The sequence below is a fragment of the Nicotiana tomentosiformis genome, chromosome 1, assembly GCF_000390325.3.
Source record: "Nicotiana tomentosiformis chromosome 1, ASM39032v3, whole genome shotgun sequence".
NCBI lineage: Eukaryota > Viridiplantae > Streptophyta > Magnoliopsida > Solanales > Solanaceae > Nicotiana > Nicotiana tomentosiformis.
The window spans coordinates 143,773,715-143,800,853 of NC_090812.1; the positions used below are offsets into that span (position 1 = coordinate 143,773,715).

The following is a 27,139-nucleotide window of genomic DNA, read 5'->3' on the forward strand; positions in this document are numbered from 1 at the left end:
CTCTAAGCCTCTTTAATATCATCTTCCTCGAACCCTCAATACTGGAAACACTGATTCGTCCCCGAAGCTGCCACACATTGCCATCTCTGATAACTGCCTCTTAGGTACTATTTCACAATACCCTGCCCCAAAGGCAACCAAAGAAAACCATCATACTAACGAGCCTTAATGCATTCAAACAAGGACAACGACACCTCATCACAACCAAGAATTCCACAAAGTTCGAAAATATCCGATCTCGCCACTTCGTCAACTAGAGATTGAACATCCATAGTCTAATTGCCTTTCCTCTGCTGGAATTGAATACCGAACCTCTAAACTATGAATTGAGTATTCCTCCTCTCGATTCATTCGCTTCCACGACACATATTTAAGCACCCTACCATTTACTTTAGCACTGTGCGATAACAACACATGAACATCATAATACATTATGCATAGCCTCGAACCGTAGACAACACTACCACTGAGCTGAGATGACAGAACACCCTTTCTCAAGATGACGATAATTGCTCGCCCAAATACGCAGGGAAAAACATCCTTCACCATATCTACAACATCTATACAACTTACAGGTGCCCAACTGAGTCTGAATGCTTGAAATCGCGTAAAAATGAGTAGGAAGAAAATGAAGACATAAGCTTCAATGAAATCAAACTGCACGACCAGGGATCAAGAAGTGATATTCTCCTAACAGTCATGTAGCCTCTCAAAGATAAGTGCAGACGTCTTCGTACCGATCCGCAAAACTCTATTAGACTTGATCATGGCTCGTGAGACCTAAGTAAACCTAGTACTCTGATACCAAGCTATCACGGTCCAAAACCCATAAAAGGTCGTGATGGCGCCCAACGTCACCGATGTATCTATTTAATTTCTCATTTTATTACTTTTGAAATTTTGAATTTTAATTAATAAAGAAGCTAGTATAAAAAACCCATGGTGATATAAAGCATAAATGGAACATAAAAGAAATGAGGTGGTGATAATATTATGCATAAGCTATAATCATCTACTAGAGCTCCCCAAAATCCGGTGTCACAAGTACATGGGCATCTACTAAGATAATACAACATATGTCTAGAATATAAAATAAATATGATAAAGTAAATAAATATGATGGAGACTCTGTGTGCTGTGGTACATAGCATGGAATGCAGCTCACCATAAAGCCCCCTAAGCAGTTGCACCTACGCGCCAAGATGACCACTAATGAGCATGTCAGATCCTGCACAATTAGTACAAAAGAGTAGCATGGGTACGTAAATCAACGTGTATCTAGTAAATATCTAGCCTAATCCCGGAGAAGTAGTGACGAGGGGTCGACATCGACATTTACTAGTGGTCCAATAAATTAATATAATAAAATATAAACAGATATGAAACAGAACAGTAACAATAAGGTAAGATCGGTAACTAGCAAAAATCCTCCAACATTTGTGACAATGTGAATTTCTCAAAATCTCGTATATTATCTCAACAGATAAGAAATATCAAGTTCTATCTCCAACACACAAGGATTATCATATACATGTCAGGCTTCAATTAAAGAAAATCTCATGAATACTCTGACTCCTAGAGATATTGCGCACGAGTTATGCCGAGGTCGTACGACCCGATCTAGAATAGTGTGTACACTGCCGAGGGTTGACCGGCGCGAACCATAGATGCATCTCAAAATATTTTTGAGGCGTTCGGCCTGATCCACAGGAAAGGAAGGAACTTATTACATTACGGGCCGCGTGTTTGCAACACAAGTACAGGAGCATAAAGTAAACATGATTTTTACCGTCTATCAAATATCTCACCAAAAAACTCAAGGTGATAAATCTCGGCCTAACATATTCCCAAATCAAATTTTAATTATAAATTCAAGTGATTTAAACTAGCAAATTGAGTTCAAATAATTCAAACATTACATGATAAACTCCTAAGTCTACCGGACATAAACATATTTTTAGCTGCGTACGGACTCTCGTCATCTCGTGCGTACATAACACTCGCAACTAGTAGCACATAACAATTTAATATCTACGGGGTAATTTCCTCCTCACAAGGTTAGACATGAGACTTAGCTCGCTCCGAAGTTCCACAACCGGCTCCAATGCCTCTCTAACACCTCAAACCGATGCCCATCGATCCGAACAAGTCAAACAACGTACAAACCAATAAAAAATATACTCCAACACTCATAATTAATCAATTTATAACAATTCCCAAATCAGTTCGAAAAGTCAACAAAGTCAACTCTCGGGTCCACGTACCCTGATTCTGAAAATTTCTGAAGAAAAATATTACCCCTAGCGCCACGAACTCAAATATATAATTTATTCCTAACTTCATGTCCAATTTTGTGGTAAACAAAATAATCAATTTCTAGGTTTTCTTCAAAAATTTCACAAATTTCTACAAATTTTCATGTTTAAATCCATATATAACTCATGTATTTAGCTCACAATATGTATGAATTCACTTACCACACGATGGATAATGGAATGGCACTTCAAAATCGCCCCAAGCTCGACTTCATTGAAGAATTGAGATAAAATAACCCAAAATCCGACTTTCCAAACTTATACACTTCGAGACGACCCTTTATCGTGAACATGGCACTACCCTCGCATTCGCGAAACTCAACCAACTCTGGACCCAAAACTTTCTTTGCGAATGCAAGAATAGTCTCGCGAATGCGATGCTTCAGCAGGCTTCCCTACCGCGAATGCGTCCACGCCATCGCGGACGCGAAGGCCAAATCCCCCAGGCTAGCTTCTTCAGCACGAAAGCGAAGCTGACATCGCGAATGCGTAGCATTGCCATCCAAAAGTTCGTGAACGCGAGACAGCAGTCACAAACGCGAAGCACAAAAATTCCAACAGCCAAAATCCTTCTTCGCAAACACGTGAATCCCTTCGCGTTCGCGAAGAACAACACCAGACACTAGCACCTACAGGTGCAAAATAAAGGAAAAATGGTCTGAAACACACCTGAAGCCTCCATGACCCCGCCCAATCATACTAACTAGTTCCAATACCTTATCCAAACTTATCCAAAGGCTTGAAACGCCACGAATAATATCAAAACTATGAATCGACGATCGAAATTCTTCTTTTAACTTTCAAACATCCAAACTTCTCCGAACACATCCGAATCATACTTAAACATTCCATAATGACGCAAAATTTTATGTACAAATCATGAATCACAATACGAACCTACTCCAAGGCTCGGAATCCTCCCAAACGTACATCGATAACACCAAAGTCCACCTCAAATCAAATTTAGGAAATTCTAAAACCCTCAAAATGCCAACTTTCCACATTAAGCGCTGAAACGTTCTCGGGCAATCTGATACTCAACCCGAACATACGCCCAAGTACAAAATCATCATACGAACATATTGGAACCTTCAAATCCCGATATCGTTTACTCAAAAGTCAAACTTGGTCAACTTTTTCAACTTAAAGCTTTCGAATTGAGAATTTTCCTTCCAAATCAACTCCGAACTCCCCGAAAATCGAAACCAACCATACGTGCAAGTGATAATACATGAAGTAAATCCACTCAAGGTCTCAAACCGCCGAACGACGTGCTAGAACTCAAAACGATCGGCCGAGTCGTTATACTGTAATTACTCAAATTGTTTAAAACGGAACTGAAATATCAAATTTAAAAGGCAATACATTTTTTTATTGCTAGAGTCCTAATTTATTGTCTTTCCTTATTCTTTATCTTGGCCGCTAGTCTGTTGCTATCTCCCAAAAGCAATGAATAGGCATTTGTTTTTTTTTTTTTTTTTTTGCAAATAAAAAGAAAATTCCATTTTCCTCTATAGCAGCAAGTTCAAAGTTCAAATTACAGGTTAATCATCTTTTTTGTTACTCCATATAAAAAAGTTTATTTTTTTCAACTCAAGTTACTTGTACTTATAAGTAGGGTATAATGAATTATTTTGATTAGTTCTTAGTGGGGATGAAGCACATCTATACATATTTTTTACTTATTTATAATTTTCTTCAATTTTTATATAATTTTACCTATTTAAAAATATTTACTATAATTATATTATTTTATAAGAATTAAAAATTAAATACTCATGAAACTTACTGCTCGCTAAGGCATACCTAAAACGGCTCAATTCTTTTAAAATGCTGATAGGAAGAATAATATATATATTCGCCCACCCAGCCTCCACGCCACAAAAGCTGAATTTTGGAGAGTCAAATACTAGTTTGCCTTTTGGCAGGTCAATTAGTCAACCACTATTAATTTAATAAGTGGAGTACTACTATATGTAAAGCAAAGGCAAAATGCCTTTCTTTCTGCAGCAAGTCAACTTTTTTTTTTTTTTTTTTAATCATATCCACCTTTTTTTTCTTTTTGCTTCATCAGCAAACTCCATTATTACTAATCAAATAAATGTTTTTGCTTAAATAACAGATATTGAGTCAGCTTTTTGTTTTTATTTTTATGTGTAAATTTGGGCCTGAAAAAGATTTTTCAAAAGCTAATGATATTAAAAATATAAAAAATATATTTTACTTTAAAGACCACGCTGCTCTCACTTCTATTAGGTGAGATTGCTCAGGAAATCAAGATTGCTAAATAACCGAGTATAAGAAGTAGTAAAAAATTTAGGTATGCTCTGAATTAATAAGATATTCTGCCAAGAATGAAGCAAAAGATTTCTATCTATCCTGTACAAATAGAAATGTTAGACTTTAAACAAATTTGCGTGTATTGAAAAAAAGGTGTAATTTTGTCAAAATCAAGGGTCAAATTCGAAGCAACAAATTAAGGTAATCACACACTCACACCACCACCTCGTGAGAGGCCAGGAGGAATTTGTTTTTTCTTCTTCTTTTTCTCTTTTTTATTTTGCGTCAAAAGAGAATTTGGTGGCTGTGTGGACTCTGTCACACAAAGTAAAACTCTGCTATTGGCTACTTATAAATACTTCTCACCTACGTTTTGGAAAGCTTCATTCTGTAAAAACCCTCGAGAGCTTCACCACTCAAACAAGATTCGTAGAAAAATGGGAGACAAGGCGAAATCGAGCAGCACAAGTGTTTGGCCCACTGTAAAGCCATTCGCTAATGGAGGTGCTTCTGGTATGCTTGCCACCTGCGTTATTCAGCCCATTGATATGATCAAGGTACTCTCTTAAAAAAAAAAAGTTAACCCCTCATTTTTTTCTATAAATATACTCCACTTGTTTGTAAAGATTGTTCTTTTGTAACTCCTTGGTTTTGTTTTGGGTAGTTTTGGGGTCAAATTTTTTGGATCAAAATGAATATTGTGGAATTCTCTTTTTATTTTCTTCTCATTTTGATTTTTGTCTACACTTTTGAGTTTGGTATCTTTGGAACCTAAGGGTGTGTTTGGTACGAAGGAAAATGTTTTTTGCATTTTCTTACTTATTTTCTTGTATTTGGTAATACTAAGCAAAAATATTGTCGCAAGAGCATTTATATATAATTCATGCAAACACTGTGGGAGGGGGTGAGATGGTTTGGGGACGAGGTGGGTCGGGGGCAGGTTCGGGTTTGGGAGTTTGGGGTAGGGTGTTTTGGGAGTGGGGAGGAGACAATTAGCGTCGAATGCCGCTTAATTATGGAACTTGTTTTCCCTACTTCCACAGCTAATGTCATTTTCCTGACATTTACGGATTTTGTTTTCCTATTGATAATATTTTCGGAAACATTTTGGATTGAACGGAGTGACTACAAATTTCAAATTTGAGGTGCTTTTGTAGTAAATGAACAAGCTTTAGCCATGAAAAGCTTGAAATTTGAGGCTTATTTACATTGTGAAGTTACTGTTTCAATTCTATGTTCTTCAGTTTGATGGGTTTCATTTATATTTATGGATTTTGTTTCTTATGATGGCAGGTAAGAATCCAATTAGGGCAGGGATCAGCTGGAGAAGTCACGAGGACTATGCTTAAGAATGAGGGATTTGGTGCATTTTACAAGGTTTGTTCCCTTGGAGTTGTACGTATAGACGGGTTAACTTTGTCCTTGATGAATAATAGCTGTACTATGTTAAAGCTGAATCCACTTATCAAAACAAAAATTATTAAGATTAAAAAACATACAGATAGGGAGTATTTTATTCATCCATAATAGGTATAAGTTGCCCTTCTCAAATAAAATAGGTATAAGTTGGATTTTTCTTCTTTCGGATAACAAAAATGTGGCTATGGTATGGATAAAAACATTATGTTATCCTCAAGATGCCATTTTATGAGATTTGAAAATAATTGGACATGGTACAAGTTTACCTATTTTCACCAACAAAATACAAAATTTTCTATTTTGACTTTATGCTCTTTTGTATTGCTACCACTTCGTATGCTATTGAAAATTCAAACGTCCAAAGCAAAGGAAATTTGAAAATATGCATGCAAACGCTTTTTGCTTTTACTTGTTTTGTTCCCTCTAGTGCGCTATTTATTGCTTTAGCGCGTAACAGAGATAATCTGATCACACTCCACATTAACTGGTAATGCAGTGTATTAAATGGATCAGGGGTTAAACATGTTCAAACATGTTCAGAGTACCATGATTTACTATATCAGTTGACTCCCATATTTTATTAATTTGTTTATTTTATGTCAAATTTCTTGCTAGATTGATATGAATATATTGTATTTCTTTCTAGTTCAGCAGTGACGATTTTTAGTGATGTATCCTGGAGAATTTTGCATAGTGTTGTATGACATATTCCTCTACAAAAGTCCCATGGGATTGTCTTTACTAATTGACCAATTGATTTTGCTAACAATAATGCTTGAAAATATATGACTTATCTCAATTATCATTTTTTTAGTACAGTTGCAAGTAGGATGTCAATATATTGAGAAGCATCGTCTGTGCATGACTCCGTTTTGTATTGCGGTGTTCGAAACATGTCGGCTTTGATTTTTCATATATCCATAGATATGCAAGTATGAATGCAAGGATATATACTAGCAAGGTATAAGTAGATTATTTTCACAAAACACTTGGTTGATAGTGTACTTTTGGTCGTATGTTGTAGGAGCTTTCAGAGATTTGTATTCTCGAAGAAAATATAGAGAACTTCTAGTACTTTTTATTTTGTATAACATTGGTACGAGATGAGCTTAAATGGAACAACGTGGTCAATAGGATTCATATATAGCCGATTCCAACTTACTTGGGATTGAGGCTAGTTGTTGTATTGGGATGTAGTTTCAGTTGGAAGTCTTTTGGGAGAGTTTGTGAATAATGTTAAACATGGAGAAGCATAGCTTCAAGATAAATTGAATTTTCAAATGGTAAATTATCTTGTCTCAAGATGGGTGTCAGTACACTTAATGTGCCTGTAACTGAAGACAGGTGTTGGTATGAGGGTTGTCTAACATGACATCGTCATTTTTGGGCCAGGACATCAAAATTTAACCTGCTTATATTCTTTTAATAAGTCATGTTGTTACCTTTATGTGTTGTATACCTCTTTATTTTTCACAGACCTTAATTATGGATTTTTTCATTATTTTGAGCAGGGTTTGTCAGCTGGTCTTCTTAGGCAAGCAACATACACAACAGCACGACTTGGATCGTTCAGGTGAATGCTTGTCCTACATTTCCTTTTACCCCTTCAAACCTCGTTAGATATATCAAGGTCCTTAAAATATTGATTTTGATATGTCAAGGTTATTTAAAACTCTTTGCAGCATTATTATTGCCTCGGCAATATGCCCATGGAAGCCTATAGAATGCAGTTGCATAAGCCCAACATATGCTCCGTTCCTCCTATGTCTTATACAAGTATATGTAGTGCTAGTAAAAGTCATCGCTTCGCCACTTCTTAGAGAAGTTTGCACTTTAAACTAATGGTGCATATAATGATTCCACTGTGTCTCAACTTTGAGTTGGATTAATATTGGCAGTATTGCATATTGAATGCTGAAGTTAGTTATTCTAATTGCAATCTAATTTTTATTGTACTAAATTTGTTGATGCTTGATATTTTTTAACTTTTCGTAAATCATACGCTTCACTCCAAAGAAACACATGCTTGACTTCTCACTTTTCGCTTCAATCCCCATGGAACTTGTTGCTTTTATGAGTTTTTCGCTTCTAAAGTAATTGTGTATACGGGTGGAGTGTATATTGGAGGTTCCCTTCAATTTTCTAAGTTTGAGGAGCCTTTCTGTCCTGCCCAATAGGTCACCTCCCTCCTTTTGGTGTCTACTCTTTCCATTTGAGATGGTTGAGCTAAAGATACATTCTGAATGAGTCAAATCAAGATGGGGTCAGGGAGTTTACATCTATACAAATTGTCGTGTTATATCTTTAGTCATATATATGGGTGTTTCCAATATTTGATACTCTCCTGAAATTGTTCCTTTTTGGAACCTTCATGTCCCGCCGAATACCTTTCAGGTCACCTCTCTCCTTTTTGTGTGTACTTTTCCATCTGGGATGGTTGGTTCTCGGATTTCATGAATTTATATAATATATGTCAAATTTCTCGTAAGAGTGATAATGGATAAATTGTATCAGTTTCTAGTTTAGCAATGAAGATATTTAGTGATACGTCTTCGAGAATTTTGCGTAGTATGGTGTGACAGATTTCTGTACAAAAGTCCCATGGGATTGTCTACTAATTGACTAGTTGATATTTATAGTATTAATGCTTGAAAATATATGGATTGTGTCATTTTGCATTTTGGTTCTTAGAGGGGGGGGGGGTGGTGGTGGTGTACATTTTATTCAAATTGCCATCTTATATCTTAGTCTTTGGATATGACAAGATATGGGATAAATCCATGGACTCTATATTGCTAATTCTCGGCAAATCTTGCTCTTGGGATATATCTGAAGGAAAAGTCTCATTTTATCTTGCTGTTACTTTCTATCATTTCATTAGTAGTTAGTTCTTCTTCGGATTGATTATAATTTGCTTTTCTGCGAATTGTATTTGCGAGATATGATTTTTTTTTGGAACTTCCGTTTGATTGACTGAATACAAGCATTTTGTTGTGATATTATGTCTACACTTTGATATAGTAATTTTCATTTTCATGGATACTCACAGAGTTACAATATCTGTGGGTAGAAGGTGAAAGTGACATGAGGAAAGTTTTAGCAGAGTATCAAAGGTTGAAGTAACCTATATCTACTGTTTTACTTTTTCCTTATCCAAAAAAAGGTTGAAGGTTCTATATCTACTGTTAAATGTTTGAAATGAGATATTTATACGGTCACCAACCTTTAAACCACTCCCTCCTATTTAAAAGGAAAACTCACACAATTGTGCTACTTGATTATTTAGGCCCGTTAATCGTGAGCTTTTATAATGTAGTTTCATCACTCGTCCTGCATATGGATCAAAAATGATCAATGAAATCACTAAATCTGCACTCTTGTTAAAGTTAACTACTAAACATTGTTATTTATAGTACTATGTACTTTCATTTAGTTTCTAAATGTGCAAATTTTTTGTGTCAAAAGAAATAGAAAATCGATAACCGAATTTACCCTGAACCCCGCCATACTTTGTTGGACAGAGTGCTTTAATCATTTGGATAGACTGGTGACATATTGGTGTCATATCTTTTGCTTATTTAGTATTTTTTTTATTAAAAGGAAAAAAATGGGACTAACCTTCAAGCTTTTCTGGTGCTAGAGTTTTGACGAACAAGGCTATTGAGGCGAATGATGGAAAGCCCTTACCTCTATACCAAAAGGCTTTGTGTGGTCTGACTGCCGGAGCAATTGGGGCATGTTTTGGTAGTCCAGCAGATTTAGCTCTAATCCGTATGCAAGCTGATGCTACTTTACCTGTAGCCCAGAGACGTAACTACACAAATGCGTTTCATGCACTCTACCGCATTGTGGCTGATGAAGGAGTTTTATCCCTTTGGAAAGGTGCTGGTCCTACAGTAGTGAGGGCAATGGCATTGAACATGGGAATGCTTGCCTCTTATGACCAGAGTGTTGAGTTCTTTAAGGACAATCTCGGCATGGGGGAGGCTGCTACAGTTGTAGGTATGATAACTTTATTAATAGATGCTTCTCAGCATCTTGATGTCAGCCTTACATTTTTACTTCAATCCTGCGCTGTAATTTGGTCGACTGTTGCTTGTCGAGAAGTAACAAATTTTGTAGCATTGTCTGCAATTAAATATGCGATACTCAATCCAGGGAAAATAATTATATTCATTGGGAAACCGTCCCTTTTTTTTAACATGGCCTAGGACATAAAGTGTTCTTGGATTTGAGGATAAAGATTGCGGTCTTAGCATAACCTTTTATTTCTATTATTCTCTTTGTCCCAATTTATGTGGCATTGTTTGGATTTCGAGAATCAAACTTCTTAATTTTTATCGTGAATTTGGACCTCGAATCAAGTTTTTTTGAAATAAAATTTACATATTTGGAAACTAAGTAAAAAGTATTATAAATCACAATAATTAACAATTCAAAATATTTAAAAGGCATATGTAAAAAGCACGATCAAAGAAACACTCGTTTGACTCTTGGAATCCGAACGGTGCCACGTAAATTGGGACGGAGGAAGTACTATTTTGCTAAAGTTTTTTATATGTAAATTAAGTCAAGGTGCTGACTCAGTATATTGATAGGAATTAGAGGGTCTGGAATGCTGGTTAGCTATGTAGAATGTTAAATGCTGAGCTATGCCTTTGAGGGTTTAAAGTTGCTTGTCTGACAGTAAAGGCGGCTGTATTCATCTGCTTTTGGATGCTGTATTTCTTCTTTAGGAACTTGTGCTTGTGTAGGATTCTGCAAAATAGGAAGAAATTAGGCTTGGGAATAGGAAAAGTGTCTCTGGGAATTTTCTAAGGGGTCATTTGGTTTCGAAGCAAGTTATGCAAGGATTAGTAATGATGAGCTCGTGATGCAGAGATTATAGTAATGTAGGGATTGTGTTACAGGGATTGTAACGTCAGAATTTTTTCTGCTTGTTGCATTTGTTTCTCTTTGTATTCTCCTTTTTGCATTTGACCTTCACTGCTTTAGATGTCAGAATTCTCGGACCTTGACTGCCTTAAATATCAGAAATTTTGACAGGTTCACGTTTAATATTGCATGTTTTAGTATGCCATATTGATCTCGTGGTGGTTATAGCATATAGGTATATGGCCTGTAGTAAAATAATATATAGTTAGATGGTGAATTATAATAATGTATGTATAGTCGTGCAGTAATTTCAGAGTTAAGAAATAACTTCACTAAATTTAATCGTTCTTTCCTCTTTCCTAATACAGGAGCCAGCAGTGTTTCTGGATTCTTTGCTGCTGCTTGCAGTTTACCGTTTGATTATGTGAAAACCCAGATTCAGAAAATGCAGCCAGATGCTCAAGGGAAATATCCCTACACAGGATCATTCGATTGTGCTATGAAAACTTTGAAATCAGGAGGACCCTTCAAATTCTACACTGGATTTCCAGTATATTGTGTTAGGATTGCCCCTCATGTCATGGTATGTTTTCTCTGTGTCCTTCAACTGAGCATTCAACTTTTGATTATGCCTTGAATAAAAGTTGGGACATTTTCTCTTCGAATTCTCTGTGCAGATGACGTGGATATTCCTTAACCAAATCCAGAAGGTGGAGAAGAAAATAGGATTGTAACTTTGCTGAAGACTACACATTCATGCGCAAAGTTGAGTTCTATATTAGAATAACACAGGCCGTCTTGTATTTACTTCTGTTTTTTTTTCTTTCAAAATTTAGAAGTTTTTGCTTTTGTAATTTCCTACCTTAACTGATATTTTCAGTGACGTGAATTGATTCATGAAATTTTACGATACTGTATGTACCCCGGATGTAAATTTTTTTTTTAAAAAAATTATTTTGTTTTTTCTGACAGCTACTATTTGCTAAGGTGTAAATTTAGTAGATTGACCAAGGAATAATTCCCAAAGTTAGTTGATTAACGTGAAGAGGAAATTCCGCTCTTCGATTATGAGTTCATATGCTTCTTGAAAGCATTCCTATAAGAATAATCACTTAATGATTCGAAAAAGGACCTAAATTTGTGGTGAGATTGATAAAATCCTTTCATTCTTAACATGAAGTCTTGGATTCGAGCCTTTAAAATAGAAAAAATTTGAGATGGTGCATTTTGTTTTTGTCTACTGGGCTTTACGCGGTGCGGTGTCATAACTCAGTCAATGATTGCCAATCTATACTAATAATGGTTCAGCAAGCTCAAATAAAAAATATGAGAAGTGCATCAGTTGCTCCATTTACCTACTAATGCTATCTCAAAAATTGTACATACTTATTGAGTCATATATATTTGCAAGTATTGAATTCTAATATTTAAACTTCGATGGAAATCTCGAAATAATGGTTTGCAAGAGTTACTTATAAATCTTCAATTCTTACAAATTATTTTTTCTAAGTTATGTTCCAATGCAATATCAACTTTAACTAAATTAGGATTTTAACCATTTTCTTTTTCCAACCTCAACTCAATTTGTGTCCAATTCCTACTAGTGGACTAAGAGCCTGTTTGGCAAGTTTCTCGAATGTCAAAAGTGCTTTTTTTGCCAAAAAAGTATTTAGTTAAAAATATGAAGTATTTGACTAAAACAGAGAAGTGCTTTTGAGCAACACCAAAAGCAGTTTTTCTACTTTTAGAGAAAAACTACAAATTCTAGCTTCTTCCGAGAACCAGAAGGAGAAAATTAATTTTTTTCTTAACAAAAATATTCCTACCATTAAATTATATTTCCTAAATTATCCCTTATTAGTTTATTCTTTACTTGTTTATTTCTACCATCCCTTTCTTCTCTTTTTTTATTTTTTTCTGTATTTTTATCCTTTTTCTCTTGCTCCTATTTGGAATAATCTCTCTACTATAAATAGATTTCTTCTTTTCTCTTCCGTTGTTTCTTCTTTTCTTGGTTTCCTATTACTCTTTGAAATAATAGATTCAAGTATTTTTTCATAAGATATGATTTTTTTCTTCTTCTTTTGTAGTATACCAATATTATATGATCTTCAATTTGTAGTTTTATTTATAATATTTTTTTGACGTGCATGTATATAATATAGTTGATATAATGCAATACTATCTAGTTTTGTTTTCTCAACAATTGATAGTATTTTTCATACATGTAACTTGTAGCATATATGTTCATACCAATATTATTGCTTTTATATACTTATATTTCATATTATTTAAAATATTTAATATATTATTTTATATTTTATACTTTAATTACATAAAAATAAAAAAATAATTAAACTCTTTTATATTAAATATTTAAAAAAATTCTTTTTTAAATAATGCTAATTGTAAACTAAATCTTTACTGTCTTTTATCATAATTTGACATTCAATAATACTTTTTGGAAAGATTTTTCAAACATAATTTGCTTATCAAATATCGTAAAAAGTACTTCGCAAACACAAACTGCTAATCTTCAAAAGTACTTTTTTGAAAAGCACTTTTGAACAAAAGTAATTTTTGGTAGCTTGGCAAAATGGGTTCTAATAAAGATGTCCATTTCACTAGATTTAGAAGACCCAAAAAAAGATTAAAAAAGGAAATTTACCTCATATAACAAAGGTTTACACTCTATTTATTATAAATAAAAATCCTTTTAAAATATTATTTTCTATAGCTACCTTTTATTTTTTATAACAAAATATGTATTTATTATATACACCACCGTTAAGTCATTAAATATGCTGTCTAATATTTTACTCTCTCGTTCTTTCAGTTATTCTCTCCCAAAATCACCGCACAGTATATCTAATTTCTCTCTCCACGATCTCTCTCTCACAGCAAGTTTGTCTTCCCCATTGTTGAACCACGATTCTCCCCATTGTCTTCCCCAAGATTTATAGTTCTCTCACAGTGCTATTGTCTCTCTCAATTTTTAACTTTTTTTTCTCCAAAAAGTTGTGGTAAGTGTTAAAATTTTTGAGTTTTTGGCCGATTAAAGCTTCTTCTTTTTCTCTTCAACAGTTTTTTAAAATATTCACCATTGTTAGGTTTTCTATAGAATACTTTAAATTTCCTCTTCAATAGTTGATTCAACAACTCCGAAGAGGGTTACTCGAGGTATACCCACTAAAGCACTCAATTTCGAAAGGCCATCTTTCGATTTGCAAATCACTCAAGAGGAAACTGTATTTGCAGGTTCATCAGCAACCATTGAAGTTGAAAGGAGAACAAAAATATGCAATGACCCTATGAAACAAGGTCAAGATGAGAAAATTTCGAAAAATCAACATTTCCTGATATGGAAAAAAGAAGAAAACTTATGGATGATGCTTCTGGGAGCAAGGGAAAAGAGGTCGCTAAAGGAAGTAGCTCGAAAACACAGAACGACAAGGTAATTGTAGATGTATTTATATGTATTCGAGTCCGCTTACATTGATTTTTAGTTTGTACAGTGGTTTTCTCTTCTTGTACTTGGATGTATTTATATGTATTCGATAAGGCATACACTGATTTTTATTTTGTACAATGCCTTTTGACTGTTGTATTTAGATGTATTTATATGTATTTGAGTTCATACAACAACATTTTTAAATACATTATTTGTTCTATCATTTTGATGTTATTCATCAATTAGTTATGCATTCAATCTAACTATATTTTCAATTTGTATTTTCAACCTAACTGTATCCATTTATATTTAAAATAACAGTTATTGCCATAACTCACAGTTCTTATTGTAATTATCAGTGTACTATGTTGTATTCATGAATGAGTTATGTATTCAACCTAACTGTATTCATCTGTATTTTCAACCATATATTTTATCTTTTTTGTTGTTTTTTGTATGCAGAAAATAAAACTTTTTGTTAAACACCCGCCTATTTTATCGCCGCATATCAGTTACGATACTAATACCGATATTATCTCAGACCTTAAAGAAAACTTACTCCAGATCAGTACAAACTATTTTGTACTACTTGTTTTGGAGGATTCCTCGATATGAAGCACTGTGAGGTTCAACATTAGTTGTCCAGGTGCTTCATGGTTCTGCAACTGGAAGAAAGTCATATTGATTCATTTTTAATACGTGTGAATGGTACAACATTATGCTTTTCAATCAGGAAGTTTGCAGTAGTTACTAATCTCAATTTGTGTTAGTGACGTTGACGATTTTGAGTTTAACACAAACATGCCTAACAGGATTGTGGATACATACTTTGGCGGTGCAAAGAATATCAAGAAGAAAGATTTGTTGAAATGCTTTGATGACAAGAATTGAGATTTTGACAACGATAGAGATTCCATTAAAATAGATGTGTTGTATTATATACATACATTCATATTATCCACTGAGAAGAACTACACAACCATCCCAAGACTACATTTTGATTTGGTCGAGAGTGGGAGATATTGTGATTACCCATGGGGTAAGGAGGCATTCAATGCCCTTCTCAAATCTATTAGTAAGAAGATGGATTCCCAAAAGAAGTATTACATGATAGCTGGGATGCCTCTTGCTATGCAAGTATGGTTGTATGAGTGTTGTTCAAAGGTCGACCCAAAAATTGCACTGCGAGTTGATAACCGGATTCCCAGAATACTCAACTGGAAAACTATTGACAACCAACCAACTTATGCTTTTTTGATGAACGACATATTCAACGACCATGGAAATATGGTAATTTATTAGTATTTAATTGACTAGTATTTTATTCAATGTACGTTTCTGTTATTAAAAATAGTGTTAAAATTCAATGCTAAATACAGTTGAATACATCATACATATGTGTCCATGTTTTCACAAATAACAGGAATGTAGCAGAATACATGATACATTTTTACATCTACACATTTAATTCATTATTATAAATATTTTATACAATACAAGTGGGTACATGTATATACATAATTGCCCATATACATAAAGAAGAGTACATTAGTAATCATAGATCAAATGTGATTTACATTGAGTGTATTTCTATTTTCAGATGAAATACAACAACATTCAACCAACTGCTAGTGAGCTTGAAGTTATTTAGGTGCCTCCAAGTGGTGTTGATGTAGACAAAAGTCCACTTCATACAGACCACTCTGATGACTTTAGTCCTACACCACCTCTTCAGCCGAAGAAGAAACATGATGCAAGCATTGGTCCATTTTCATCACCACCTTACAAAAAGCGCAAAAAACAGCTTACTGATCCCTCAACTGCAAAGAGTCCAATACCACATGTGTCCGCAAAATCTTATGTCAAGAATTCTCCTACTGCTAAGATTGAAATCAAGTAAACTGTATTGAGTGTTAAGAAGCCAGCTGATTCTAAATCAGATGATTTGTCTGTCTTGAGGCAGGATCTAAATTCATTCAAGGATTATGTAAGTATTGTTAATGCAGATTCATCTTTACAGTTTATGTATTAACTTTCCTATCTGTTCTAACCCCTCTCTAATTGTTTGGGTAATTATTAGGTGATGGACGAGTTCACCTCTCTACGAACATTGATCAATAAAAATTTCAAAAAGCTTTCTAAACATGTTAAAGCCAATCAGAATACATAAAGGGTATATCAAAGAAAGAAATATACTCGGAGACATGATGATGGTATTCAAAAGCCAATCGAGGCCAACATGTTTGATAATCCCGGAAGTCAAATAAAACATGATACAACTGTTAGTATAATGGTACATGTTTAATCGATGTATTTAGATGTATTCAGTATTTAAGTTCTGTATTGATGTATTCATGATTTTCTGAATACAAATTTTTAATCAACTTTTACTATGATTCAGTTTAATCATGTATACAGCAACATACATAATTCATAAAACACTTATATACATGAGAAGACAACGTTATATTTGTGAATACATTTACTGAATACAGGTGAATACTATAACGAACCGACATGTCATTTTTATTTTTAGATCCCCGTTCCCCACATATGTGCTTTTACTGTTTTATGACTTGCGAGGATGGTTAGTTCGGTTTTGGAAGAGTTCAGGTTGAAATCGAAATACTTAGTTCCTTAATATTGGCTTTAGAAGATTAAGTTTGACTTGGGTCAATAGTTTTAGTAAACGATATTGGAATCGGGATTTGATGGTCCCAATAGGTTCATATGATGATTTTGGACTTGGGTGTGTGTCCGGATCGGGTTTTGGATGGCTCAGGAGCTTTTCTGCGCCTAAAGTTAAAAGTTGGCTTATTAAAGGTTTAAAAGTTCTTTAAATTTGGTTTGGAGTAAGTTTTGGTGTTATCGAGGTATGTTTGGGATTCCGAGCCTGAGAATAGTTTTGTATGGTGATTTAAGACTTGTACGCAAAATTTGGTATCATTCCGAGTAGTGTAAGTATGATTCGGCACGTTCGGAGCAAGTTAAAAATTTGAAGTTCATTATTTGATTCAATTTGGTTTAGGGTGCGATTCTTAGTTTTGATATTGTTTTACACGATTTGAGAGTTCGAGCCTGTCCGTATTATGTTTATGGACTTGTTGGTGCAGTTGGACGGGGTCCCTGGTGGCTCTGGTGAGTTTCGGACCACCCGGAGTGGAGTTCAAAAATATGTTATCTACTATTTTGGTTTCCTTCTTCGCAAACACGGAGAAGGCCTCACGTTCGCGATGAAGGAATTGGGCACAAGAATGTTTGTGTTACGTGTCACGACCCAAACCGCAGGGCCGCAACGGGCACCCGATGCCTTACACAACCGAGTACCAACGTAACATATCTTTCTTATCATACCGTCATGGGTAAGTGGCCCAGAAGGGCCGTCATGAGATAACAAGAATAAAACATAAGGGAATACTAGACATAGGATGACCCAATATGATATAGAAACTTATACATGTGAGATACGGGCCTATAAGGCCGACATGATCATTTGTATACTCAAGACAGGCCGATAAGGCCATACAAGTATCCATATACATGTCATTTGTCTACAAGCCTCTAAGAGTACATAAATGTCATAAAGGTCAGAATAGGGCCCAGCCATACCAATCAATACATATTCAAATCATATATACCAAATAGGAAACTCTGGAGCAAGTGGAGTGCACAAACACCTTATGTTGAGCTGATAGCTTACTAGGAGAACTCTCAACCTGTCTATCGGTACCTGCGGGTATGAAACGCAGCATCTCCAGGCAAAAGGGATGTCAGTACAAATAAAGTACTGAATATGTAAGGTATGAAAGAAACATGGAGTAAGGAACTCAACCTGTAAGTCTGAATAGCTCTGTGAATCATGAAAATATTTATAATGCCATGCATGTGCGTATAAATGCCATACCATGCATAAGTATATGCGTACATAACATCATCAAGTCTCTGAGGGCATCCTATCATATCATCTCAGCCACTGTGGGCGAAATCATCAACATATACCAGCTGATCAGGTGGTGGTGCGTATATAACGCCATAACCTTTTCCATATCCCATATACATATAATATACGCGTATATAACGTCATCTGGTCATAGGTCAATGTACATGTATAAATGAATGTAATGCATAAGAAAGTAAATTTATAATATCTCTCGGAATATCATAAGACCCATGAACATACGATATGATAGTAGGACATATGGAGAATCAAGAACATAGGCAACCCTAGTACTTCTAGGAATAGAATTATTTGTGAAAGTTGCATACTTGCTCATTTCTTGCATCATATGGATCATGCCAAAAAGGAAAGAAGGGATAGCCTTAATATGCCTTATCACAATCTTTCCAATCACCAAGTTGAACTCGCATTTTCGTGCCTTAATCTACAACAACAATAATAATACTATCATTAAGCTACGAAAGGTACAACGCACAACGAACGACAAGCTTATTTTGTATTAAAACGGGCAACATCTCCCCTATAATTCTTACTTCCTTCAAATTCAAGATAACACCAAATACAACAATATCAACATGTATATATTATTTTCCAACCTTATATACACCACAAAATACTACAAAACAGCCCAACACACCCCAATCTCTTTATACACAAAACGACCACCGTAGTAGTGTCAAACGACTCAAAAATATTACGACGAATGACCAGATCACCACCCTGTATTTATATGGTGTTTCTACACAACCTTACTCCTCCAAAACTCCCCAAAAAAGTAGTAAAACACGCAGCCCAACAACAACACAAAACAATCCACAAAACAGTCCGCTACAAGTGAATAACTCGAACTCACGGCTTCCGATCACCGTCCCATGAGTTCTAACTATTAGGAAATGAATTTATCAACCATCATTGATATTTAAACACTTAAATACAAAAAGTACACGTTTTAATAACTATGAAGTACCTTCCAAAACTCAAACTACAAAGAAAAAGAGAGGCGATATAGCGATACTTACGTCGTAGGGATCGTTTTAATGTTATCGCTTCTTGATTTCGTGCCTGTGATGATAATATTGTTTGAAGCGCTTGTAGAGAGCTTAAGAGTAAAATTAGGGGTCTTATTCGATTGTGTGTTCTGGAAAATTGAAGAAAGAAACGAGATAAGGATATAAATATCCATTTTGTTTGAAAAGTCAAAAGGTGCTACTTGGCACCCTAGCATTGGTCATTCTTCTATTGCTTATAACTTCTTATCCGAGTGTCGTATGAATGAACGGTTAAAAACTTTGGAAACTACATTCAAAGAACTTCAATTTGGTATATAATATGTCCCAAAAAGACCTCATATAGCACACGAAATATATTTCTCAAAAAGCTCTATTACAAGGCAAATCGTTAGTCGAGTTTTCCGCAACTTTAATCCGATTTTCCCCAAACTCCATATTTTCTATACAAACATCATATATAGCCATATTATGACTTTAAAATTATTTAAATCATGATTAACAAGTCTCATATTCATTACGTCACCTTGGAACGCACAGGGTGTAACAATCTTCCCCCCTTAGAAACATTCGTCCTCGAATGTTAAACTCCCAGAAATCTATAGAAATTTTGGCAGAGTCTCCTCTATAACGGTTATACTACCAACCTGTCACACAACAAACCCAATAATACAAAGCCACACAGGGCCACAATAATCAATAACACCAATGGCCTCACACGACCAATGGAAATAACTAATATAAGAATCAAGTACCATATACGTACCTAAAGGTTGTGATGTCTCAGTCCGATCCTCCTCTGGAAGCGGAAACAAGTGAGGATACCTAGACTTCATGTCTTCTTTAGCTTCCCAAGTCATATCCTCCATATTCTTGTTACTCCAAAGTACTTTAACTGAAGTTACGTCCTTAGTTCTCAATCTCTGAACTTGTCTATCTAGTATAGCAATGGGAGCTTCCTCATATGATAGATGCTTTGTGACCTGAACATCGTCAACTGGAACAACACTAGAAGGATCTCCAATACACTTGCAGAGCATAGACACGTGAAAAACTAGATATACTGACTCCAAGTTGGAAGGCAAGTCTAACTCATATGCTACCTGGCCTACTCTGCGTATGATCTTATAAGGTCCAATGTACTGAGGGCTAAGCTTTCCTTTCTTACTGAATCTCATAACGCCTTTCATCGGTGATACCTTTAGGAATACCCAGTCGTCTACCTGAAACTCTAAGTCTCGTTGTCGATTATCTGCATAGGACTTCTGACGACTCTGTGCTGCTAATAGCTTTTCCCTTATAAGCTTAATATTCTCAACTGCCTGCAGTACTAACTCTGGTCCTACTAACTTAGTTTCCCCAATCACGAAACATCCTATAGGAGACCTACACTTCTGTCCGTAAAGAGCTTCGTATGGAGCCATCTGAATGTTGGAATGATAACTATTATTATATGCGAACTCAATAAGTGGAAGATGATCATCCCAGCTACCCCTGAAGTCCATCACACAAGCCCGTAGCATATCATCCAGTGATTGAATAGTACGTTCAGCCTGACCTTCTGTCTAGGGATAAAATATTGTACTAAGAGTTACCGGAGTCCAGAATCCTTTTTGGAAGGACCTCCAGAATAAGTGTGGGATTGATTCTTTCCCTTGGACGAGTTTGCTTACAATAATAGTTATCAGTCCAGCATCGAGTTGGCTCCATTTGAGGCTTTATATGGCCGGAAATGTCGTTCGCCCATCGGATGGTTTGAGCTCGGCGAGGCTAAGTTATATGGTACTTATATAGTGAAGGATGCCTTGAAAAAGGTAAAGTTGATTCAGGAGCGACTTCGCACAACACAGTCTAGGCAGAAGAGTTACGCGGATCAGAAGGCGCGTGATTTATCATTTATGGTGGGCGAGAAGGTTCTCTTGAAAGTCTCGCCGATGAAGGAAATCATGAGGTTCGGGAAGAAGGGCAAGTTGAACCCAAGGTTCATAGGTCCATTTGAGGTGTTAAGACGAGTTGGGGAGGTTGCTTATGAGCTTACTTTGCCTCCCAGTCTATTTGGAGTTCATCCAGTTTTCCACATGTCTATGCTCCGGAGGTATCATGCCGACATGTCGCATATGTTAGACTTCAGCACAGTTCAGCTAGATGAGAGCCTGGTTTATGAGGAGGAGCCAGTTACCATTGTTGGTAGGCAGATTTGCCAGCTGAGGTACAAGAAAATTTTTGCGGTAAAAGTTCAGTGAAGGGGCCAACCAGTCGAGGAGGCGACTTGGGAGGCCAAGGAGGACATGCAGAGCAGATATCCACACTTATTTGGCACTCCAGGTGCGATTCTAGACCCGTTCGAGGACGAACATTTATTTAATAGGTGGAGAATGTAACGACCTGACCAATCATTTTCCTTTCTAGATCCACGTTCCCCTAAATAAGACTCCTCGTGTGTGCTTTTACTATTTTATGACTCACGGGGATAGTTAGTTTGGGTTTGGAAGGGTTCGGGTTGAAATCGAAACACTTAGTTCCTTAATATTGGATTTAGAAGGTTAAGTTTGACGTGGGTCAACATTTCTAGTAAACTATCTCAAAACCGGAATTTGACGGTCCCAATAGGTTCGTATGATAAATTTGGACTTGGGCGTGTGTCCGGATCGGGTTTTGGATGGCCCGAGAGCGTTTCGGCGCCTAAAGTTGAAAGTTGGCTTATTGAAGGTTTAAAAGTTCTTTAAATTTGGGTTGGAGTAGGTTTTGGTGTTATCAAGGTCCGTTGGGGATTCCGAGCCCGGGAATAGTTTCGTATGGTGATTTAAGACTTGCATGAAAAATTTGGTATCATTCAGAGTATTTTATGTATGATTCGGCACGTTCGGAGCAAGTTAAAAACTTGAAGTTCATTGTTTGATTCAATTTGGTTAGGGGTGTAATTCTTAGTTTTAATGTTGTTTTACACAATTTGAGTGTTAGAGCAGGTCTGTATTATATTTATGGACTTGTTGGTGCAGTTGGATGGGGTCCCGGGTGGCTCGGGTGAGTTTCGGACCACCTGGAGTGGAGTTCAAAAATCTGATATCTGTTGTTCTGGTTTCCTTCTTCGCAAACGCGGAGAAGGCCTCGCGTTCGCGATGAAGGAATTGGGTAAGGAAATTTTGTGCTACATGTTTGCGGAGAATAGCTCGCGATCGCGAAGCTCTGGGTCTCTGACCTTCGCGTTCGCGAAGGGTAAGACAAGCTAGGTGAGGTGGCACTGATTGGTCTTCGTGTTTGCGAAAGATCCCTCGCATTCGCGTAGGACAGTCCAGGTAAGTCTCCGCATTCACGAGGTCCTGGTCGCGTTTGCGATGGACAAAGTTTTGGGCCTGGGCCGTTTTCTTTCGCGATCGCGAGGCCTCTTCCGTGATCGCGAAGAAGGCATACCTGGACAGTGTCTTGTTTCAAAAACGGGGCTTAGGCCATTTTCTCTCATTTTGCATTCCCTTGACCGATTTTGGAGCTTCTTAGAGAGGGGTTTTCACATAGATATTGAAGGTAAGTGATTGCTATCCAATGTAAGTTAAATATATCGATTATGTGTAGATTTTAACATGTAAAATTGTGAAAATTATGGGTTTAGTTGAAAAACATAGGTTTTGAAAAAAATGGGATTTAACCATGAAAATTGTTATGGCATTGGGTGAAAAATTATATATTTGAGTTCCTGAGGTTATGGGTAACAATTATCTTCGCAATTTGTGAAATCCGGGCACGTGGGCCCGGGGGTAAATTTTAGGAATCTTCCAATTGGGGTTGGGTAATCACTCTAATAGTTTGATTATGAACTTTTGAACATGTATTGATTAGCTTATATAATATTTGACTAGTTTCGGGTTGTTTGGCACCGAGTTGAGGATTTAAAGTATATTTGTGGATCAGAAGCGAGCTTTGTGACAAGGTAAGTCTCTTGGCTAGCCTTGTAAAAAAGGAATTTACCCCATAAGTGATTTAAATTACTATTTGCTTCTAATTGTGGGGGCTACATACGCACGAAGTGACGAGAGTCCGTGCGTAGCTACTAATTTTGCTTATATCCGGATAGTTTAAGATCCAAATCATGAAATACTTGTAATGTTTGCACCCTATTTGTTAATTAAAAGTGCCTACATTATATTGGAACTTGATAGAGGAATTGTAAAAGACTGACTTCCACTTACTCGAGTTTTTGGCGAGATACTTGACCGTTAATAGAAATTGTGCTTCTTTCTGTATTAGCCTTGTAATAGCTTTTAAACCGAATGTTTATAAAGTATCCTCTCTTCTTGTGGAGCGGGCTGAACGAATCGTCAGTAGAATAGATGCATCTATGATTCGTGCTGCTCGAACCTCGACAGTGTACACATTATTCTGGATCGGTCCGTACGACCTCGGCATAATCGTGCGTGATAATATTCGTAGCTTAATTATATTTGATATTATTTTATGGCTTGAGAGGTTAGAATTATATATGACAGAAACCGACTTGGGATTTACCATTAGTAAAAGAATTATTTATTCCTTGCTTGTTATTGAGTTATTATTATTATTTACATTACCCATGCTTATTTAGAATTTCTGTATTTGTTTTATTTGTTAGCCCATAGTAAGTGTCGATGTCGACACCTCATCACTACGTATTCGAGGTTAGACTACATACTTACTGGGTACACATTGTTTATGTACTCACGCTACACTTCTACACTAACCGTGCAGGATCTGATGCAGGTGCATCTGGCAGGCATACCGACGCGCACCCCTGTTACCCTGAGGCCTACTGGTGAGCTGCTTCCTGAGCCGTTCTGCAACACCTAGAGTCTCTCTTTGCACTTATTTTCTGTCTGCTTTTATTTCAGACAGTAGTTAGTGTTTTGTATATTCTACTAGTTGCTCATACACTTGTGACACCAGGTCTTGGCACACATACCAATAGACTTTATGGTTTTGGAGTATTTATATCACTATGATTGCCACTCAATTGCCTTCGTTTTATTTATTAAATTTTCTTATCCTTAATTTCTTAATAAATAAAATTTAATTACTTGGAAACATTTTAAAAAGAACAATCACATGGTTAGTTTACTGTTGGCTTGCCTAGCGGCGATGTTGGGCACCATCACGGCCTATATGAGAAATTGGGTCGTGACAAATACAGTAAGATACATTTCAATACAGTGATAACCTTAAGTATATACAAGTCTGTGACAATATAGATATACACAAGTGTATACACTTACTCTGAATTTGGTACTTTATGTTTATTCTAATATGTTAAATATATTTCTTTCAAATAAATAATATATTAATGTATTACATTGGGTGTATGTTAAGGCTATGAAAAGGAAGCTGAATACCGACATTCATGCTTTTGGACTTCCACATGCTATTTTATGTGGAGACACATTAAATTCATTTACAGAGTTGATTCCTGTCTCTGGTGAATTAAGAGATGAAGAGCCTACTGAATCAAAGGTGCTGAGTGTCATACCACCCAAAACTGGCGAGGATTTATCCGGTGACCCAAATAGAATACAGTCTGATGTTCTACCTCACGCTAGTCAAATGTCTGGATAAATACATGTGTCACAATTTGAGTTGGTCGACGAGGACCTTCCAAGTCAGATACCCGAAACAAGAATTGTGACACATGTAGCAGCTAAACTGGTTGATTCAACGCCTTTACCTTCGCATAGGACTCGACATCCAAGTCGATGGAATTTTTCACCTTACGAGACAAACTTCGACTCGGCCGGTCAGTAAATCTGTATACAAATATACATTCTGATTGTCTCATTAATATCATATTAACTTTTATCAAGCTATGTTTTATATCCCCATATTAACTATAATTAGATATCGCTATTAATGACTCTAATACACTACAGGTACAAAAAACATCCCTTTGAAGATGATTTAATCTTGTGGCCACATCATACTTTAGTCATTCAAGAATTCGAAAAATGGGTTCGCGATGGCCTGCTTGCTAAACATGATCAAAAGTAAGTTTTGTTTTATGTATAATATATGGTTTTACCCTTTATAATATGAAGACTAATATTTTTTTAAAATCCTTGTAGAAAGGATAAGGAAGACCATTACAAGAAACACAAGTCAAGACTACCTATACCATTGGATTTTGGAGTTCATGAAGTCACTGAAAAAAATTGGTTTTACCTTCTGTCATTTGACGGGCAACTATGGAATGATGATGTAAGATATATCCCTTGTACATTCAATTTAGTTATATTCAATTTTTTTATTGTTTGGATTCAATGTATTGAAAGATGTATTCACTATATTCACTATGTTGCTCTTAGTGTATTCAAATGTATTTTTATTAACAGTAGTTAAGTTATTCCTAAAACATATTACTGTTGTGTTCAACATATTTCAGTGGATGTTTTTAATGTTTTTCTGGTTGTATTCATTGTATTTCACTGTATTCACTTTATCTGAAAATTAACTATATTTAGTGATTATATTATGTTTTATTTCGTATGTTTATATTCAATATATTTCAAAGGTTTATAATCACTGTATTCACTGTATTGAAATATGTATTCGATGTCTTTTACCTCAGCTCGTTTCATTCAGTATATTCAAAGTTTGTATTCATTGTATTCAGTATGTTGATCTCAGTGTGTTAAGATGTATGTTTATTAACTTTACTCCTAATACATGTATTCATAATATATTTTACTGCTATATTCAACATAATTCAATAGTTGTTTTCACTGTTTTTCTGGTTGTATTCATCGCATTTTACTGTATTCACTATATTTCAATATTAACTATATTTAGTGAATATAATCTATTTTATTTCCTATTTTTGTATCCAATATATTTCAATATTTTATAATAATTGTCAAGACCCAAAATCCGACCAGTCGTGATGGCACCTAACCCAACCCGTTAGGTAAGCCAATTAACTACAATTCAATTTAATTAGGTTTATCGAGGAAAATAAATGATAAAATAAATAAACCTTTATACTTTTCCCAAGGAATGGTAGTACAACTTATGAGCTTCTAAGATTAAGAATTTGCAAAGCTGATATGAAATAAAATACATCATATGTTTGAAATATACATGAACAAATTAATGATTCTAAAGCTACCAAGAATAAGAGGCAGCTATGACCAGATTGCGGAAACATCTTCAATACCAGCTCCCACCATACACCGCAACATCAGCATCCAAAATTTGCACAGAAGGTGTAGAAGTGTAGTATGAGTACAATCGGCCCCATGTACTCAGTAAGTATTTTGTCTAACCTCGTCGAAATAGTGACGGGGATTTTTAGTAAAAAGATACTCACTGTTATAACATGTCAAGTATACTAACAATAGAAACAATTATATAACATAATAAATAAGAAAAAGATTACTAGGAGAAATCACAATAGCAAATTCATAACTTTCCTGGTGTGAGGAATATATTCAAGATATCACATCAAATGGCACAATAATACCTTCGTGCACTTGTCTCTTTCTCACCCCATATATATATATATATATATATGTAGATCAAATTAATTGGAACGGCAACACCCTTCGTGTATTTATCTCTTTCTCACCGAGCATACATATAACAATACTAACTAGGTGGAAGAAATGCCAATAGCAATAAAAGAAATAAGGTGGGAGGCACACAGGAAGCAACAACGAACAAAGCAATGCATATGGACCACGGAACCAGGCTGAGAAAAGGGCATAGAAATTATGACAGCACTTAGGAAGGAAGAATATGAATTTCACTAATGTCACGACCCGGAATTCCCACCGTCGAGACCGTGATGGCGCCTAACATTTCACTTGCTAGGCAAGCCAAC

General features: G+C 35.7%; 1 protein-coding gene across 1 annotated transcript; it reads left to right on the forward strand.

Moving 5' to 3' along the window:
• The first annotated feature begins 4,913 nt into the window (after positions 1-4,913).
• On the forward strand, positions 4,914-11,860 carry LOC104100414 (mitochondrial dicarboxylate/tricarboxylate transporter DTC). The gene is made up of 6 exons (XM_009607634.4): positions 4,914-5,152; positions 5,889-5,972; positions 7,526-7,587; positions 9,655-10,016; positions 11,258-11,472; positions 11,567-11,860. Exons 1-6 carry the CDS (start codon positions 5,033-5,035, stop codon positions 11,621-11,623), a joined length of 900 nt encoding a protein of 299 aa, XP_009605929.1. The 5' UTR covers positions 4,914-5,032; the 3' UTR covers positions 11,624-11,860.
• Positions 11,861-27,139: the final 15,279 nt, after the last annotated feature.